General features: G+C 43.6%; 1 protein-coding gene across 2 annotated transcripts in view; it reads right to left on the reverse strand.

The window, feature by feature from the left end:
- Positions 1 to 18870, reverse strand: part of CRIM1 (cysteine rich transmembrane BMP regulator 1) — a 1384383-nt gene that overhangs the window by 147109 nt on the left and 1218404 nt on the right. For both annotated transcript variants that reach the window (XM_082249820.1, XM_082249819.1), the window contains one exon: positions 5383 to 5592. In XM_082249820.1, the coding sequence (XP_082105946.1) occupies positions 5383 to 5592 (210 nt within the window). The remainder of the gene's footprint in view (positions 1 to 5382; positions 5593 to 18870) is intronic.

Below are 18870 nucleotides of genomic sequence, written 5' to 3' on the forward strand. Positions count from 1 at the left end.
CAGGTCACTACACTGGGGGCATGTACGCTGGTCGCTGCATTGGGGGTATGTATGCTGGTCACTACATTGGCGGCATGTACGCTGGTCACTGCATTGGCGGCATGTATGCTGGTCACTGCATTGGGGGCATGTATGCTGGTCACTGCATTGGGGGCATGTACGCTGGTCACTGCATTGGGGGCATGTATGCTGGTCACTGCATTGGGGGCATGTATGCTGGTCACTGCATTGGGGGCATGTACGCTGGTCACTGCATTGAGGGCACGCACGCTGATCTCTGCATTGGGGGCATGTCCGCTGGTCACTACATTTGGGGCATGTATGCTGGTCACTGCATTGGGGGCACGCATGCTGATCTCTGCATTGGGGGCATGTATGCAGGTCACTACACTGGGGGCATGTACGCTGGTCGCTGCATTGGGGGTATGTATGCTGGTCACTACATTGGCGGCATGTACGCTGGTCACTGCATTGGCGGCATGTATGCTGGTCACTGCATTGGGGGCATGTATGCTGGTCACTGCATTGGGGGCATGTATGCTGGTCACTGCATTGGGGGCATGTACGCTGGTCACTGCATTGGGGGCATGTATGCTGGTCACTGCATTGGGGGCATGTATGCTGGTCACTGCATTGGGGGCATGTATGCTGGTCACTACATTGGGGGAATGGTATGCTGGTCACTGAATTGAAGGGGGCATGTATGCTGGTCTCTGCATTGGGGGCATGTATGCTGGTCTCTGCATTGGGGGCATGTACGCTGGTCACTGCATTGGGGGCATGTACGCTGGTCACTGCATTGGGGGCACGCACGCTGGTCACTGCATTTGGGGCATGTATTCTGGTCACTACATTGGGGGCACGCACGCTGATCTCTGCATTGGGGGCACGCACGCTGATCTCTGCATTGGGGGCATGTATGCTGGTCACTACATTGGGGGCATGTACGCTGGTCACTGCATTGGGGGCATGTATGCTGGTCACTGCATTGGGGGCATGGTATGCTGGTCACTGCATTGAAGGGAGCATGTATGCTGGTCTCTGCATTGGGGGCATGTACGCTGATCTCTGCATTGAAGGGGCCATGTACGCTGGTCACTGCATTGAAGGGGGTATGTACGCTGGTCACTGCATTGAAGGGGGCATGTACACTGGTCACTGGATTGATAGGGGGCACGCTGGTCACTGTGCATTGAAAGGGGGCACGCTGGTCACTGTGCATTAACAGGGGGAACGCTGGTCACTGTGCATTAACAGGGGGCACGCTGGACACTGTGCATTGAAAGGGGGCACGCTGGTCACTATGCATTGAAAGGGGGCGCGCTGGTCACTATGCATCGAAAGGGGGAACGCTGGTCTCTCTGCATTGAAAGGGGGCACACTATACCTTAGTTACTGAAGGCCCCTTTCACACTTTTGCGACCTCAAAGTCACGCAATTTTTTACAGCACTTTTTGCCGCAAAGCAATGCCTATTACATTTTTCTGTTTGCGCCCCCCAAAAAGTTTGAGCACCAGCCGCCACTGGAATGGACCGGAAATATATAATGTCAATCACCGGGATCAGTATCTGGGGAAGCAGCTGATGGAACCTTATCTGTGTTCCATCAGCTGCAGTGGAGTACAGAGGAGACTTCAAGGGTCTAATAGACCCCAGATGTCTCATTAGGAGACCTGCCACCTATATACTATCACATAAGGGGTTATTAGGCTCAAGTGTGATAGCAATAAAAGGTATATAAAAAAAAAAAGCTGAAAATATTCAGAGGCACATGAAAAAAAAAAAAAAAATAAATTATATAAACACACACACATATATACTGTATATATATATATATATATATATATATATATATATTTTTTTTTTTTTTCTTTTTGAGCTCCCAACACCCCAACAAATATCCAAAAATGCATGGGATGGGGCACCTACATGTAAAAATGGAGATTGCCTTACACATGCACGCCAGAGTGAGATCAATCATTTTAGCACCAAAGCTCCTGCATAACTCTAAACTGATGACCTGCAGGGTCTTTTAAAGCAGTGGTCCTCAACCCTGGCCTACAGGGCCCACTAACAGGCCAGATTTGCAAGATAACTGAAATACATCCCAGGTGATATAATTTGCTGCTCAGTGATTGCAGTACTCTAGTCTGCATCTCCCCAAGGTAATACCTAAAATCTGGCCTGTTAGTGGGCCCTGTAGGCCAGGGTTGAGGACCACTGTTTTAAAGCATCACTTTTGCTATTTCTCACACTGATACCAATTGTGCGACACTATTCCTCCCACTGACACCAATGGGCACTTTTTCTTCCACTGATGCCAATGATGGGGCACTATTCCTCCTCCTACTGGCTACCAACCCTGAGACCTAGGACATTTTCTACTCTCACTGGCCACAATCCAGCCCCCCTGCAGGATAGTAAAATGCCTCTTTGAAAAGTTTGGAGACCCCTGCTAAACATGTGGAAAAAATGGTTATATCCTTCCAACAAATAAGAACCCCAAAATTTGTCTGAAATATTTTGAAGCCGAATATTTAAAATAATAAAACAAATGAAAATAGTATTGACAGAAAAGATGGGTCCCTTAACCACTTCAATACAGGGCACTTTCACCCCCTTCCTGCCTAGGCCAATTCTCATTTTTTCACCTCTGAGTGCGGTCACTTTTTTTCTCTTTGGAAGCTTGATTACTGGATGGCGGATCCGACCAGCACCTGCGCATTTGTGCCTCACCTGAGCGGCTTTTCCTGTGTTGTTTGAATAAATTTACATGTGACTGGCTGTGATTGGACACAGCCGATCGCATGGGTAAAGAGACGCGTCATTGGCTGTTTACCAAGATTGGGGTCGTAGCGTGCCCTAGGAACATGGTGCAGCCATGATCGCTGCACTGCACACTCCTGCGGGCGTGCAAGAGCAGCCGTTCTGGAGCACCGTCATATGACTTCCTCCCAGAACGAGAGCCTCACCGGTTTGTCGTCATATAACGGTGGCCAGGCGGAAAATGGTTAACCCAATATTTTGTTGCACAACCTCTAGAGAAAAACACTACCAACAAATTATTTTTTGTAGCTCTGAATGAGACTTCTACTATGCCAACAGGTATGTTGGCCCCCTCTTCTTAATCAAACTGCTCCAGTTGTCAGGTTTGAAGGGTGCCTTCTCAGACAGCATAGTTCAGCTTCTTCTATAGATGATTGATAGGATTCCTATCAGGGCACTTGAAAGGTTGTTTAAGAATAATCCAATGTATTGTTCTTTTGAGTGCTTCTAGTTGTGAGTTTTGTGTCATTATCCTGTTGGAGGATACCTTACCTGCAAATTAGACAGAGCTTTCTGACACTGGGCAGTAGGTTCTGCTTAAGAATTCCTTAGTAGTCTTGAGATTTCATTTTGACCTGCACAGAATCAAGGCACCCAAGCCAGATGCAGCAAAGTAGTCCCAAAAACAAACTGGATATCCTCCTTATTTTAGAGTAGGTATGTTGTTTTTCTTTGAAATTCTAATACTTTTGTCTGTTAACACGTGACCTGTAAAAAAAGCTCCAGCTGTGTATTATCTGTCCATAGAGATTTCTTCCAGAAGCACTGTGTTTGTCAGTATTAATTTTAGCAAATACCACTCTAGAATTATTATTTTTTCCACGGCAGAGTCCTCATAGGTCCCCTTCCATTGAGGCCACTGCTGCTCAAAATCTGGCAGATGGTGCAATCAAACCCCAATGTACCTTTGGTCAAAGAGGTCAACTTGTATCTGTTTGTAAGTTTTCCTTGGCTCTTTGTATACCATTCCTTATCCTTCTGTTAAATCTGGAGTCCATTTTCCCCTTCCGGCCACAACCGGGTTACAGTTTCATAGTCCTTAAACATTCTAAAATAAATTGCAACTGTAGCGACAGGAGCACCAAGTGGATTAGCGATGGTCTTGTTACCTTTACATTTGACATGCTGGTTTACAATGTTCCTTCTCATTTTCTTGGCCAACTCTCCCCTTTGCTTTCTCTGGTCCTTGTACAGTGTGGTGCACATGATGATGCAAAACAGAAAAGTGACTATTTTTCTCCAATTAAATAGGCTAACTGAATGTGATAAAGTGCAGGGTTGTTGGTGTTAGCGCTACCACATAATTAAAATTGTGAGGATAAAAAGATGTGTATACTGTGCATTTTTAGTGAGAGTAAAACTGTAAAAATGGTAAGAAATTCCATCCATAAAATCATAAAAGTGCATATAGTGCGTTTGATAAAACCATATAGTGTCACCACTTAAATATGCAAAGTGCTTAGTGCTGTTTATACAAATATGTGCTAATGCAGCAAGTGCTCAGTTGTGTGCCCTTTAGTGAAAGAACTTGCGCCTGTGGATCTCCACTGGGTGCAAAACCGCACACTTGTGGCAAGTAGCCACGCGTAGGGCGTGGCTTATTACGTCAGTACGTCACTTCCGGTAGCGGTGGTTCAGACCAGTGGAACACAGAAGCAACACAGCCTGGCGGACCCTGCACGCTGAAAGTGAACTCCCTAACTATGAGAGGATGCATTACTTGTTTAAATTTAAACACTATATACTACGCAATGGAGGCTATTTTGTGTTGCAGCATCTGATGGGAACCGAGCTACCTGCCACAAGTGTGTGGTAAGCATTTTTGCACCCAGTGGAGATCCACAGGCGCAAGTTCTATCACTAAAAGGCACAAACTATCACTAAAATTAGCACATATTTGTATAAACAGCACTAAGCACTTTGCATATTTAAGTGGCGACACTATATGGTTTTATCAAACGCACTATATGCACTTTTATGATTTTATGGATGGAATTTCTTACCGTTTTTACAGTTTTACTCTCACTAAAAACGCACAGTATACACATCTTTTTATCCTCACAATTTTAATTATGTGGTAGCGCCGACACCAACAACCCTGCACTTTATCACTTACACACTACCTCAGAGGTAGGTTGGCGGCAGCTTACACCAGCAATTCAATTAGTCCAACAAGTGTACTAAAGCTCCATAGCGCTGGTGTAAATCTCACCCCCTATAGGCTAACTGAATGATTTCTAGACTGAAGATGTGTGAAACCAATTACAGAAAACAGTTAGCTTGAAACATCACTATGATCCAATTATTAATAATCTTTTATAGGGGTACCAACAAATCTGTCCAGGCCATTTTAGAATATCTTTGTAGAATAAGTAATAGTGTATCTTTTCACATTCTGTTTGCTTTATTTTATGCCATACCAAAGGCATGCAAGTATACATGAGGCAATTGCTTTAAAATGTTATCACTTTTCAAAAAGGAAAAAATATTGTTTCAATGAGATGTAAGGGTCAGGGAGATGTACCAACAAATTACTCCATGTCTGTGTATATTTACCTGAACAAGATGGACAGCATTGCCCAGGAAGTAAAGTCGGGTTGACACAGCTGGGAACAGGGCAGGTTATTAATGCACACATCTCCCGTCCATTGTGACAGTAGCACTCGCGGCATCCATCATGCCAGCTCTCTTCATTTTCATGTCGCCTTCCATCCATTGATAGACAGGTGCCTTTTAGGACCGGTGGCACTGAAGATGCTGCTGCTTCTGCAAAAATCAATCAATCATATATTATATTTATCTGAAAAATATTACAGTTCAGCAAACAGACCCCTTGTGAGCTTTCCAATTTTATGAAATGTAGAAAACAAACAGCCTTAGGAGATCAAAATACTAAAAAAAAATACATCAACAAAATTATCTAATTCGATGACCTAGAAACAAAATCACAAATTTGAAAGGCAACTCTAAAAGCAAGGTATTATATAAATCACACGCAGGCAATATTTTTGTTGCAATTGCCCTTTCGTACATTACATATGTGTATGCACACGCAATTAGACTGCTATCTAAATAATGTCAATAAGTCAAAGTATTAATTCAAGAAGGTCAGCGTAACAGCCAGGCAACTAATATTTTCAGAAAGGGAGCTCAGTAATATCAGCCTTCGTATTATACTCATTAAAGGGCTCCATTTTATCAATACAGTACAGTGTGGAAGTTTTCTGATTGTTATCTAAAGAAGCACTTGACAAGACTTTCTAGCTTGCTACACAGAGCTGCAAACCACAGAAAATGTTCTATCCTAAAATAGAACTAGAGGCAAAACTTGTTTTAAATTTTGGACAGAGCAAGGGAGGGATTTCCATTCATTTCCTGTCCCATAACCAAACAGGGTGTGAGAGGAAATCCCTGCAAATTGAATCCCTTGGAGACTCCAGGTCACCAAAACTAGTGTCCCTATCTGGGGACAATCCAAAATGTAAAAAGGACAAATAGAGAGGGGAATCTCCTTAACGGGGGCACAAACAGCAATAAAAAACAGGGTTCTAATCCCACTCCACTCTTTTTCCTTTTTTTTTTTAATTTTGAATAAAGTTTTGCATTTAGTTATTCTTAAATATTTTGTCTATTGGAAAGCTTTTGGTCTACTTACCAATATTTTAAAAACAAAAGGTTTATGATATTAATAAAATACTCAATATTTCCAATTTGAAAACAGATACAAATCAAATGGAAATTTTCACAATACACTGTCTTTTTTTAAAAAAAAAAAAGGGTTATGTGATTATCATTATCATAGTTGACTAATATTTACTATAAATAACATTATACATTTGTATTTGCAAATTGTTGAAATGTAATATATAATTTTAGAAACTATTTTTTAAATTATGTTTTCACAACCTTCTTTAACCACTTACCTACCGTGGTCCATTTTCCCAGTGGTAAGCTGGCAGCTCTTTCTTTACCTAGTGCAGTTTATGATCAGCACTGGATAAATATTTGTCTGACTGCCAAACACCAGGTGATCGTTGTGCTCTAAGCTGTCATTAGACAGCTTGGAACACAGAGACCCTGTACCTAGTCAATCCAAGGGGCGGAACACCATGTGATTTCTGTTATTGGTCATAAGTAATCACATGGTATTATTTACAGTGATGATAACCCCCTTTCCCCTTACAACAGGACAGGGAAAGAGATTGAGCATTTGTTAATGGGCACAGAATGAATGAATTAGCAGCTGCAGATTCATTCATTCTGTTTCAAGAATACAGGGATCTTTTTAATACATATTTTATAGTAAAAAGTCATTAAATACCATGAAAAGAAAGCCCTCTAACTTCAAAGAAATGATATAAAGCTCATCTGGGTAAAGTGTTGCATGACGGAGTAATTGTCAATTCAAATTATCACTTATCATTATTCACTGAAACTGAAGTCTGGGGTATTACAGGCTGGTATTCAAGTGGTTAAACATTGTTACTCAATATCTTTCCATTAAATATCCTACCTTAAAGTATATTTAAACTCTAATACCTCATTCAGGCCTAGAACAAGAACTGTGGTGTGTACAGTAGCAGGCAAATTTCATGCGTACAAGGTGTTAGAAAAAAAAAGGGTCAAGTAATTTTACTTTTGTGTATCACTGTTGACAATAGTGGATCATGCCTGCATATGGTTTTCTTAAACAGACATTTGCAGTCTCCATTGGAAGTCCATGTCACAGGGTAACAACGCAGGAGCACAACTGGGAGACCAGGACAGCACATTGCCACTCTATAGGAACATGTTCACACTAGCCACACGCTAAAACAATCTGCCAGCAGTTTTTGCAACACAAGGCAATGTAGGCCTTTTTTTTTAAATGTTAAAATTACATTTCATTCTCCACTATCATCTATCCTGCAGAGCCAGGGCTGCCCTTGCAGAGAATGGTATTGATCTAGTACAGAAAATATCAGTCACCGCATATAGTATAAATAGGTCCTAATAGAGGTGCCTAAAAAATACTTTTATAGCAGGATCAGCATTTTTAAAGGAGAAGTATGGGTTTCCAGAAAAAAAAAACCTATATGGAAGCAGTATTAGTCCAATTTTTTTTTTTTTTAAGCCCGTAGCGTGTGAAACACACTCAAAAGACTTCACCCGGTGCATAAAAAAGTGCACACACACAAACGTGAGGAACACAAAAAGTGCACAGGGTGTGCGAACAAAGTGGTCTTCCCTCCGAAGAGGTAGGACCCGAACCTCGATCCCCCGGGGCGCAAGACTCCTGACAGGGATTTGAGGTACTCATGGTCTGTCTGGCCGGAACCAGACTGACCCCGTTCTTCAGGGGGACTGCCGAAACAGCCCCCACCGAGTACTAAGTGGGGCTCCCCCGAAGGGAGACCCCATGAGAGAGGGCGGACCAAGCCAAAAGGCCATATCCACCCCCTCCCAAGACTCAAGGTAGGGCCCGAGGACCCACACCCTACAAGTCGTGCAAAGTGAAAAAAAGGTGATAGAAAAGTGACAAACCACAAAGAAAAGGCACACACAAACAAAAAGGTGGGGGAGGGGAAGTGGAGAGGTGAATTAGTGCCCTTGTGAAAATACAAAGGCAGGCCTTCCGGCCGGAATAAAAATTCCTCTGGTCGAAGCCAAAAGGCCTTGCCCAAGAGGCAGGTGCTTAAAAAAGTGTGCGTAGGTGCAGTGACCATGGTGCCGAAAAACTCAAGGCGAGCTGCCCCTCACCAGTGAGAATTAAGGCACCCCTGGGCTGCCACCCCAGGGGCACATACACTACGGGCTTTTTTCTACCCCGGCCCAATAGCCAGACCGAGTGTAGCCCTTACCTACCAGGAGGTTTGGAACGTGGACAGCTTAGGGTGAGCCTGCCTTCAACTGGGGACAAGCCTTTTGCAAGGCCAGATTCAACCCAGGAGGAAAGGCCCTCCCACCGCCATCCTAATTCCTCACCAATTACATCCAGGAGCAATACAGACTGGCCTCCATGACGAACCAGCCCTCTTGCTCCCTTCAAACTGGTAGGGGCGGACCTATTCAAACCAGAAGGCAACGGACCCATCCGGCTTTCTCTGACAGTGCCTACTTCCCGGTCCCCCAGTGACGTCTGGAGCGCCCCGGTTCATTTCAGCCCCTGCCGATACTAACCCTCAGGGTCCATACCAACTGATAAGAACAGATACTACACTTGATCTTAGCCAAAAGGCCGAGAAGTATTAGTCCAATGCTGCACCTGTCCCCCCCCCCAGTGTCTGCACTAAGAACTGAGCAATAAAACACTGCTGATCACGTCAGTGGCTCGTTGAAAGGCTGAGCCAGCTGATGGTGGTATCTGGGTGGATTCATCCAGAGTTTGGACTAGCTGAGTGGTGTCAGCCAACAGTGGACTTTAGCCCAGTGCCAGCTGAAAACAGGTCACAGGAGTGCAGACGGAGCTGAACTCCTGTGATCCACAGGGGTAAGGCAAAAAAAACCTTTGGCCATACATCTCCTTTAATGTAAGCTGCAAATTAGGAAACATTGAAATGGCATTTGAAATTAAATTAGCATATTCAAATTTATGAAACTTTTTAGTGATTTGAAGACATTATTCTGTCTCTTGAATCATGTACATATATTACAGGTCAGAAATTTCTTTTACAGACATGACACTGGTGACATTAACATATAGGCAACTGGAAAAGACTGCTGGCAAATAAATAAGGACATTTGAAAATGGCCCATCAATATACATGCTTTAATGCTTTTTAACTCCCTAGGTTCAAATAGAACTTCGAACAAGCAACCAGTGGAGACAGCGCCATCAGGATATAGGTGATGTAAATAAAGCAACAAACGGTCAAGAGGGAAAAGAACCGCTCAAGTGAGAGGATAGTTCCAAACACATCCAACCCAGGTGCAGGCACGGATCCGCAGTCCTGATAGCAGCAAAAGGTGGACAAAAGGTGAAACAAAAACAAACATACAATTCCTGCTGGGCTGTTTGTGTGCCCTTAATTGGGATTTAGTATCTGCAGCTGTGTGGGCTCAATCAAGCACATTCTGGGAGGTACATGTTATTTGAAATGCCTTTTCCTCTATATATAGCAGTGTCTTGTATTGTACAGCATGGTTACGACTAAGCGGAAGACTCCGTGAAACGCGTCAACCGCCGTGCTCCCCTTTTCCCCCCCATGTCTCCGACTGTTTTGGTTTCATCTTGGATGATTTTATCTTTTTGCCTGCAAAATAAATTTGGATTTTAACTTTTTGCATCTTCAACCGGTTGTGCGGCTTTTTGTGCTTTTCCATTTGCTGCTATCAGGACTGCGGATCCGTGCCTGCACCTGGGTTGGATGTGTTTGGAACTATCCCCTCACTTGAGCGGTTCTTTTCCCTCTTGACCGTTTGTTGCTGTTTCCGCTTTTGGATACCGGCTCGGTGAGTTCCCTTTTATATATGTGATCTACTATAGACTTGACATTTTTGTATCATTATACCACTCAGCCGGAGACATGGATGAGACTGTGAATGGCCGATCACTTAGGAAACATGACGCTAACCCCCTCAGAACAGGAGCAACATCTCTCTTGAGAGAAGAATCAGATAATTCCTCGGCCCCTATGGACGCTTCTTTCAGAAAACTGGAAAAACTAATAATTAAAGAGATTAAAGCCTATTGGGAGAAAACTACGCTTGCGGAGTATGTAGAGGTTCAGCGTATCCCTCGTGGCTTGAGAATTAAGAAATTTCCAACGTTTGATCTTTTCAACCAGGATCTTAAAAAATTGTGGACAGATACTCTTTCTACTTGTTCTATTGAACTAATGAAAATAATCATAACATCTAGAACCCTGGAATTAAAAAAGCTACAAGAGGATATAACAATGTTACAACAGGAGCTATCCACTTTTAAAGATTTGCCTTCATTTTCGGAGTTTGATCAGAATCTTAGTGCTAGAACTGACAAATTTGAAAAGGAGATCATGAATGGCAAAAAAGAAAAGTTTCAGCTTGATAAAGTGGATTATGAAATGGACAATGTATATGTGTGGATGGAATCGCCACCAATTTAAGAATGAGTGAGCTTTTCCGATCCAGAAACAAGCGTCATAGAGAGTCCCTATGGTACACCTGGCTCGGATAGCTCTCCTGATCATGCTCAACTCCCTAGATCAGGAGGTACACCGTACAATACCCCTTTTTCAAAAAACGGTCAGAGAAGGGAGAAAAAGCCCCAGAAAAAGAAAAAACCGCAAAGAAAACAAGGAGGGGAGGAAAGAAGCACCGGAGGCCAACGGGATCACCACTATTCATTGCGAGCTCAGGAGGAAATAAAACATGAGGATGAGACAAGCAACAATGTGATTAATCCATCACAAAAGATCCTAACCGTGGGGGAATTGAGCCTTTTATCGAAAGGATTTAACTTTTGCCCTAATACACATTTCAATCCGTTTTCCACGATCTTGGATATTAATAAATTTGTCCGGAACTTGACCTTACGCAAGCATTTTCTGAAGGATGATACAGCTTTACAGGTTTCTCAGGATGTGGACAATGGTTTGGGTGTGGATCAACCTGTGACAACATTGGGGGATAATGGCCCAGAATCACCGAGATCTTTTAGAGAACATTGTGCAACCATCGATCTGGAGGACTTAATGATGGAAAATCGAGATGCTGTACAGGAGAAAGAGGATAATGTCAACAAAGTTTCATTCAAAGTACCCTCATATTTTTATCCTGTTCAGTCACGGGTACCCCAGATGGACACGTTTCAAAAACGAATCGAAGAGGACATTTTTGAACTGAAACAAACGGTTCCCAATAAGGTACAGCTGAGAAATGACAATCTGAATGTACAGGAAAGGAATGCTTTAATATCTTTGATGGAGGATGACTCTATTGTTATTAGGAATGCGGATAAAGGGGGATCGGTAGTCATATTAGACAAAGGTGAATACAAAATGGAAGCTCTCAGGCAATTGTCTGATACGGATACATATATAAGACTAAGCGGTGACCCCTTGAATAGGTTCAGAGCCATTTTGCGAGAGCTTATTGATAGAGGTGCCTCTATGGGTATCCTTACCCCTAAGGAGTCTGATAAACTGATACCGGAATATCCCATCACCCCAATTTTTCATCACCTTCCTAAGGTGCACAAGGGGGTACGCCCGGTTCGGGGGAGGCCCATTGTCGCTGGCATCGGGTCTCTCAATGAACGACTGGGAGAGTGGCTTGATGGCCAGCTTCAACCCATTGTGCACACTCTACCCAGTTACCTAAGAGATACTATGCACCTCTTAAATATCACCAGTGAGATTTGTTGGCAGCCAGATTACCAGTGGATGACTTGTGATGTAGTGAGTCTCTACTCTTCGATTCCCCACAATCTAGCTCTAGTAGCTGTACATTTTTCACTTACCCACTATACTGATCTGGCTGAGGTGGCCAAGACATACATTTTGGAGGTCTTGGAATACCTCCTTGGGCACAATTATTTCATGTTTGATGGGGTTTACTATCTCCAGAAGTGTGGGGCAGCCATGGGGGCTATTTTTTCACCCTCCCTGGCCAACCTTTACATGGGGTGGTGGGAGAGGGTCCACATTTTTGGAGATAGTAACCCCTACAGGAATCAAATTGTCATATTCTTTCGTTATATAGATGATTTGATCTTTATCACTAGACAAGGCCTTCCTTTTGACCTATTTTTGGAATATCTTAATCGCAATGATTACAATCTGGCATTTACTGGCCAATTCAATGTTGATAAGATTGATTTCCTAGATGTTAACCCTTGAGCATCGACACAATCAGGTGGTCACTAGCCTATATAGGAAACCCTCAGCTGGTAACAATTTGTTACATGCTGATTCCAGTCACCCATTTCATACTCGAAAGGGTATACCGGTAGGTCAATTCCTTCGTATCAGAAGGATATGCAGTGACTTGGACGTTTTCAATAAAGAGTCAGCACTTTTGTATAGACGCTTTTTGGCTAGGGGTTATCCAAAATGGACCCTTGACAGGGCATACTCTATTGCCCTTAATAGGGACAGGAAAAGCCTCCTTACACCAAAGAGACATTTCAATGAATCTAAGACTTCTGGCAATAATGGCTCCATTAATCTCACCATCCCATACAGTTTGGAATTTAACAGGATCAAACAAATTATCAATAAACATATTCCCATTCTGTATGGTGATAAGGACTGTGCCAGGATCTTAGAGGGAGGAGTGAATATTGTCGCCAAGAGGGCCAAAACACTGGGAAACCAGTTATCCCCAAGTCTGTTTAGCACTACAATTAAAAATACATCAGAAACATGGTTGCATCTGAAAGGTAATTTCCGATGTGGGGCTAAGGACTGCATTACATGTCCCCATATTCTAGGGGGTGTTAACTTTCAATCCTCTATTGAGAACAAAACATACAAAATCAACAGGTTTTTTAATTGTAACACTACATACCTTATTTATCTCATTACTTGCAGAGAATGTTTTGTACAATATGTGGGTCGCACCACACGAAAACTTAAAGACAGATTTAGGGAACACCTTAGTGATGTCAGATTGAGGAAATCCACGAATGTGGCCCGACATTTTAATTCAGAACATGACGGTGATCTGTCTTTGATATCGGTCCAAGTGATCGAACGTGTGGTTGCTCCTGTAAGAGGGGGCGATGTGTTCCGCCTTCTGTGTAAGCAGGAGGTTTTCTGGATTCATAAACTCCAGACCCGCTTACCTGGCGGTTTAAACTTTGAATGGGATGTTACTCACTTTTATTCCCAGTAATGATTCATGTATCTATTCGTGGGAACATACATTTAACTATACATACAGAGAGGGCTACCTGTATCCCATACGCATACATGGTACATGTTTCTTTGATTGACCATTCTGTCTTAGTGTTTTTTTGTTTTTCTTCTCATTTCTCCTTCCCTTTTGTCCCATTTCGGTCTCTGCATCCTTTTTTTTTTTTTTTTGGAATGCATGTGTTCTTTGATATATATGCATGTTGTTCCGTTCGGCTTGCCTCCATGGCTATATATTTATGCAATGTGTGGCTGATTCCTTTATGGATATTGATTGTGCTATATGCACGGTGGTTCACACATGTGCATGCTATACTCTGTGTTCAGTATGATCTAAGTCGACATGTAAACGTAAGCATATATATATATATTTTTTTTTTTTTTTTGTTAGATCGATGTGGGATATGCCTGAGACGTTACCAATGTCTTGGGTATATATCCATTTAAATGTCCCTATTTTTATATCTTTATAGGGGATAATAATACCATTATGCTGATAAAGGCACACAGGACTTCTATGTTTATGCATTTATGTATTTATTATTATTTTTATGGTAATGTTTAGTGTTCTTACATATCTCATTGGTTATTTTTATATTCTTTCGATTGGGTGGATTGCCCTATGTATGTGAACACAGTTGCAGATATACCACTCAATGGATGGGGTTATACGTTTTTGGGGGTTGTGCTCATACATATGTGTTTGTGGTTACACATTTATTATTTTTATGTGTACCACTTATATATTTACACATATATGTTCTTCATGACTATATTATACACCATTTCTTTTTATACCATAGTTCCATCTGGGTATGAACACATCTATATGCTTCCGTTTTACTGTTTTCTTTTTCTTTCTTCTTTCTTTTTCTTGTTTTTTTTCTTTTTTTCCCCCTTTTTTTTTTTTTTCCTTAGTTTTTCTTTTTTCTTTTCTCCCTTTACTTTGTTTTTGTTCGTTTTTTGGCTTCTACCAGCTGTCTTTTTATATTATCACTACTGTTTTTTCCTTATTTTTATTGAAAGTTTTTTCGCATATGCATTTATAGAACTTTTTTGCTATGCGTTTTTGGACAAAAGGTGAAGCAAAAACAAACATACAATTCCTGCTGGGCTGTTTGTGTGCCCTTAATTGGGATTTAGTATCTGCAGCTGTGTGGGCTCAATCAAGCACATTCTGGGAGGTACATGTTATTTGAAATGCCTTTTCCTCTATATATATAGCAGTGTCTCGTATTGTACAGCATGGTTACGACTAAGCGGAAGACTCCGTGAAACGCGTCAACCGCCGTGCTCCCCTTTTCCCCCCCCATGTCTCCGACTGTTTTGGTTTCATCTTGGATGATTTTATCTTTTTGCCTGCAAAATAAATTTGGATTTTAACTTTTTGCATCTTCAACCGGTTGTGCGGCTTTTTGTGCTTTTCCATTTGATGTAAATAAAGCCTCCAAATGGTTAAAAGCCAGTAAAAGGTCTAAAAGTATTTATCAAGCAGTTATTGGTATAAAGTAAAATATGATACCAGGCCGGCCTGGCCAGATGGAGCTGGGTCAATATCTGCTAAGTCCAGTGGACTAGATGGAAAAGGCCTTTGTGGCAAGCCTGCCGGCGCTCCTTCATGACGTCACCGCGACCAGAGACTCAAAAGCAGAAGTGCCGATACTCAGATGCAGGAAGCCCATGTGATCAGCTTGGAACACAAAGGAGAGCGTTGTCGTGACCCCGGGTATTGGCACTTCTGCTTTCAGGTCTCTGGTTGCGGTGACGTCACAAAGGAGCACCTGCAGGCCCAACCCGGCTCCCAAACGCCTGTGACTTTACTCAGCGGTATGACACCATGCCACAGAGGCTTTTTCCATCTTGTCCTACGGACTTAGCAGATATTGACCCAGCTCCATCTGGCCAGGCTGGCCTGGTATTGTATTTTAAATTTGCCTTATACCAATAACTGCTTGTTCAATAATTACTTTCAGATTTTTCACAGGCTCTTAACCATTTGGAGGCTTTTTTTTACATCACCTATATCCGGATAGTGCTGTCTCCACTGGTTGCTTGTTGGATAGTCATTTTGTACTAAATTCTGACAGCTGCACCGGATTAGTTGGGCACAGTATACAGTGTGGATTGCCAGAGACACTAGCGCTTGGGGCCATTTGCTGTTTTCATAATGAACTTCGTCCCGCTCTAATTGGTCCCTTCGTTTCTAAGTAGCATTGCTGGATACATTTCCCTCCTTTTGTCTGACAACATCACTAAAAAAGGACAAGGATTTGGCAGAAGGGCCACTCTGGAGAACAGCATTGCCATTTACTCTCAGTTTTATGAATGAGCGATCGGTGATGTTGGGTGGTGTTCTACATGGCACAAGTCCTAATATCACTTATCACTCATTCATAAAAGTAAAAGCTCAAACAGCACTGCAGCACTCTGCGATCAATTGGATGAACTGTGTAAGGCCTCATGCACACAGGGCATTAGAAAAAACAAGCTGCAGAGCCACTGCTAACGCCAAGAAAAAGCAGCTGTAAAAACATGCTTTTAGTAGCGGTTTCCATTGGCTTTAATGCATGTTTAGCCACGTTAGCTTTTAGCAGTGTTTTTCTGCCACTATTCAAAATCAGTGGTTGCCTATGAGCGGTCTTTGATACGGCTTTCAGCCCACTGATTTGAATAGAAGTGGCATCCAAGTCGGATCTAGATGATACGACTTGCGCTCTGAGGATCTTAAGGGGAAACTCCACGCAAAAATGGGGAAAAAAAACGGCATGGGGGTCCCCCCCAGGTTCCATACCGGGCCCTTCGGGTCTAGTATGGATTTTGAGGGAAGCCCCACGGGAAAAAAAAAGGTGTGGGGTCCACCCAAAATCCATACCAGACCCTTTTCTGAGCATGCAGCCCGGCAGGTCAGGAAAGGGGAGGGGATGAGCGAGCAGCCCCAACCCCTCCTGGACCTGGGGGCTCTGCACCCCCCCACCCCAAAGCACCTTGTCCCTATGTTGGTGAGGACAAGGGCCTCTTCCCAACAACCCTGGGCGGGAGGGGAGGGACTGCAGGCAGGGGGCTTATCGGAATCTGGATGCCCCCTGTTCACATAGGGAGGGGGCCCCCCAGATCCCAGACCCCCCCCCATGTGAATGAGTATGGAGTACATTGTACCCCTACCCATTCGCCGCAAAAAAGGCAGTGTAGTGTAAATAATGACAAGAGATGGTTTTGAGAAGTTCTTTATTAACCACTTAAGGACCACCCCCTGCGGCAGGCTGGCCCTCCTGCGTGAACCGATGTAGCCCAACTTTGGTTGCATGCCTGCTGCTAGAGGGCGAGCACGCGCGCCGCCACCGCCGTGCTCCTGCCCCCACTTGGCAGCAGGGACTCTGATGCACGGCCAGAGGCTCTGATTGCCGCCAGTTACCCGCGATCGCTCCCCGCTGAGAGAATATAACGGTCAGCTATTGTAAACACAGCTGACCGTTCTTCTCTCTGGAATGATCACAGAGCGCCTGTGATCCTTCTATATAGGATCACAGGTCTCTGTGATCATTTCAAAAGCCAAACCCACCACAGTTAGAAACACTCCCCTAGGCTTGATCACCCACTGTGTTAACCCCTTCCCTGCTAGTGTCATTATTACAGTAACAGTGCATATTTTTAGCACTGATTACTGTATTAATGTCACTGGTCCCCCCAAAAGTGTCAAAAATTGCAGTTAGGGGTCCGATCTGTCTGCTGCAATGTCACAGTACCGCTAAGAATCGCAGATCACCACCATTACTAGTAGAAAAAATTAAAATGACATAAATCTTCCCAGTAGTTAGTAGATGCAATAACTTTTGCGCAAACCAATCAAGATACGCTTATTGCGATTTTTTTTACCAAAAATTTGTAGCAGAAAAAATAATTGGCCTAAAATGTTAAAAAAATTAGATTTTTACATTTTTTTTTTTTTGGGAATGTTATATAGCAGAATGTGAAAAATATTGTTTTTTTCAGAATTGTCGCTCTTTTTTTGTTTATAGCGCAAAACATAAAAATCTCACGAGGTGATCAAATACCACCAACAGAAAGCTCTATTTGTGGGAAAAAAAGGACATCAATTTTATTTAGGTACAGCGTCACACGATCGCGCAATAGTCCGTTAAAGTAACGCAGTGCCGAATCGCAAAAAAAAATGGACAGTCATTAAGGGGGCAAATCCTTCCGGGCCAGAAGTGGTTAAAAATCCTCCTCCAAACTTCTCCCTCCAATCTCTCCCATGATTATGCCGGCTCCGCTCTTTGCAGCTTATTATATAGCCATGGGGGCGTGGCCACCCGGTGAGGTCACCCGGAGACCCCGCCCCTTGTGTCATCACGCATCGTCAGATGATGACACAAGGGAGCGGGGGTCTCCTGGTGATGTCATCGGGTGGCAACACCCCTATGGCTATATATAAGAAGCTGCAAAGAGCAGAGCCTGCATAATCACGGGACACATCGTCGGAGGAGGACCAGAGAAAGAAGAGCGGAGGGAGAAGAGCGGAGGGGGGAGGATAGGACTTTTCAAAACCGTCTCTAATTATTTACACTACACTGCCTTTTTTAGGGTGAATGGCTAGGGGTACAATGTACCCCATACTCATTCACATAGGGAGGGGGTCTGGGATCTGGGGGGCCCCCTTGTTACAGGGGGCATCCAGATTCCGATAAGCCCCCTGCCTGCAGACCCCCAAAACCACCGCCCAGGGTTGTCGGGAAGAGGCCCTGTCCTTATCAACATGAGGACAAGGTGCTTTAGGGTTGGGGGGTGCAGAGCCCCCACCGCTCCAAAGCACCCACCTCCCCATGTTGAGGGCGTGTGGCATGGTATGGTCCAAGAGGGGGTGGGACTACTCACTCGTTCCCTCCCCTTTTCTGACCTGCTGGGCTGCATGCTCGGACAAGGATCTGGTATGGATTTTGGGGGGGACTCCACACCTTTTTTGTTGTGTGGGGCTCCCCTCAAAATCCATACCAGACCCAAAGGGCCTAGTATAGAACCTGGGGGGGGGGGGGGCCCACAGCATTTTTTTCTCCATTTTGGCATGGAGTTCCCCCTCAAGATCCTCAGAGTGCAAGTCGCACCACAAGTCGGATCATCCGACTTGGATGCGACTTCCATTCAAATCAATGGGCTCCCATAGGGAACCATTGATTTTCACATAAAAAAAACAAACGTATAACGTGGCTTAACGCTGTATAAGCAACATTAG

Source organism: Pelophylax lessonae (assembly GCF_965119305.1).
Source record: "Pelophylax lessonae genome assembly, chromosome: 3".
In the NCBI taxonomy this organism is placed as follows: Eukaryota; Metazoa; Chordata; class Amphibia; order Anura; family Ranidae; genus Pelophylax; species Pelophylax lessonae.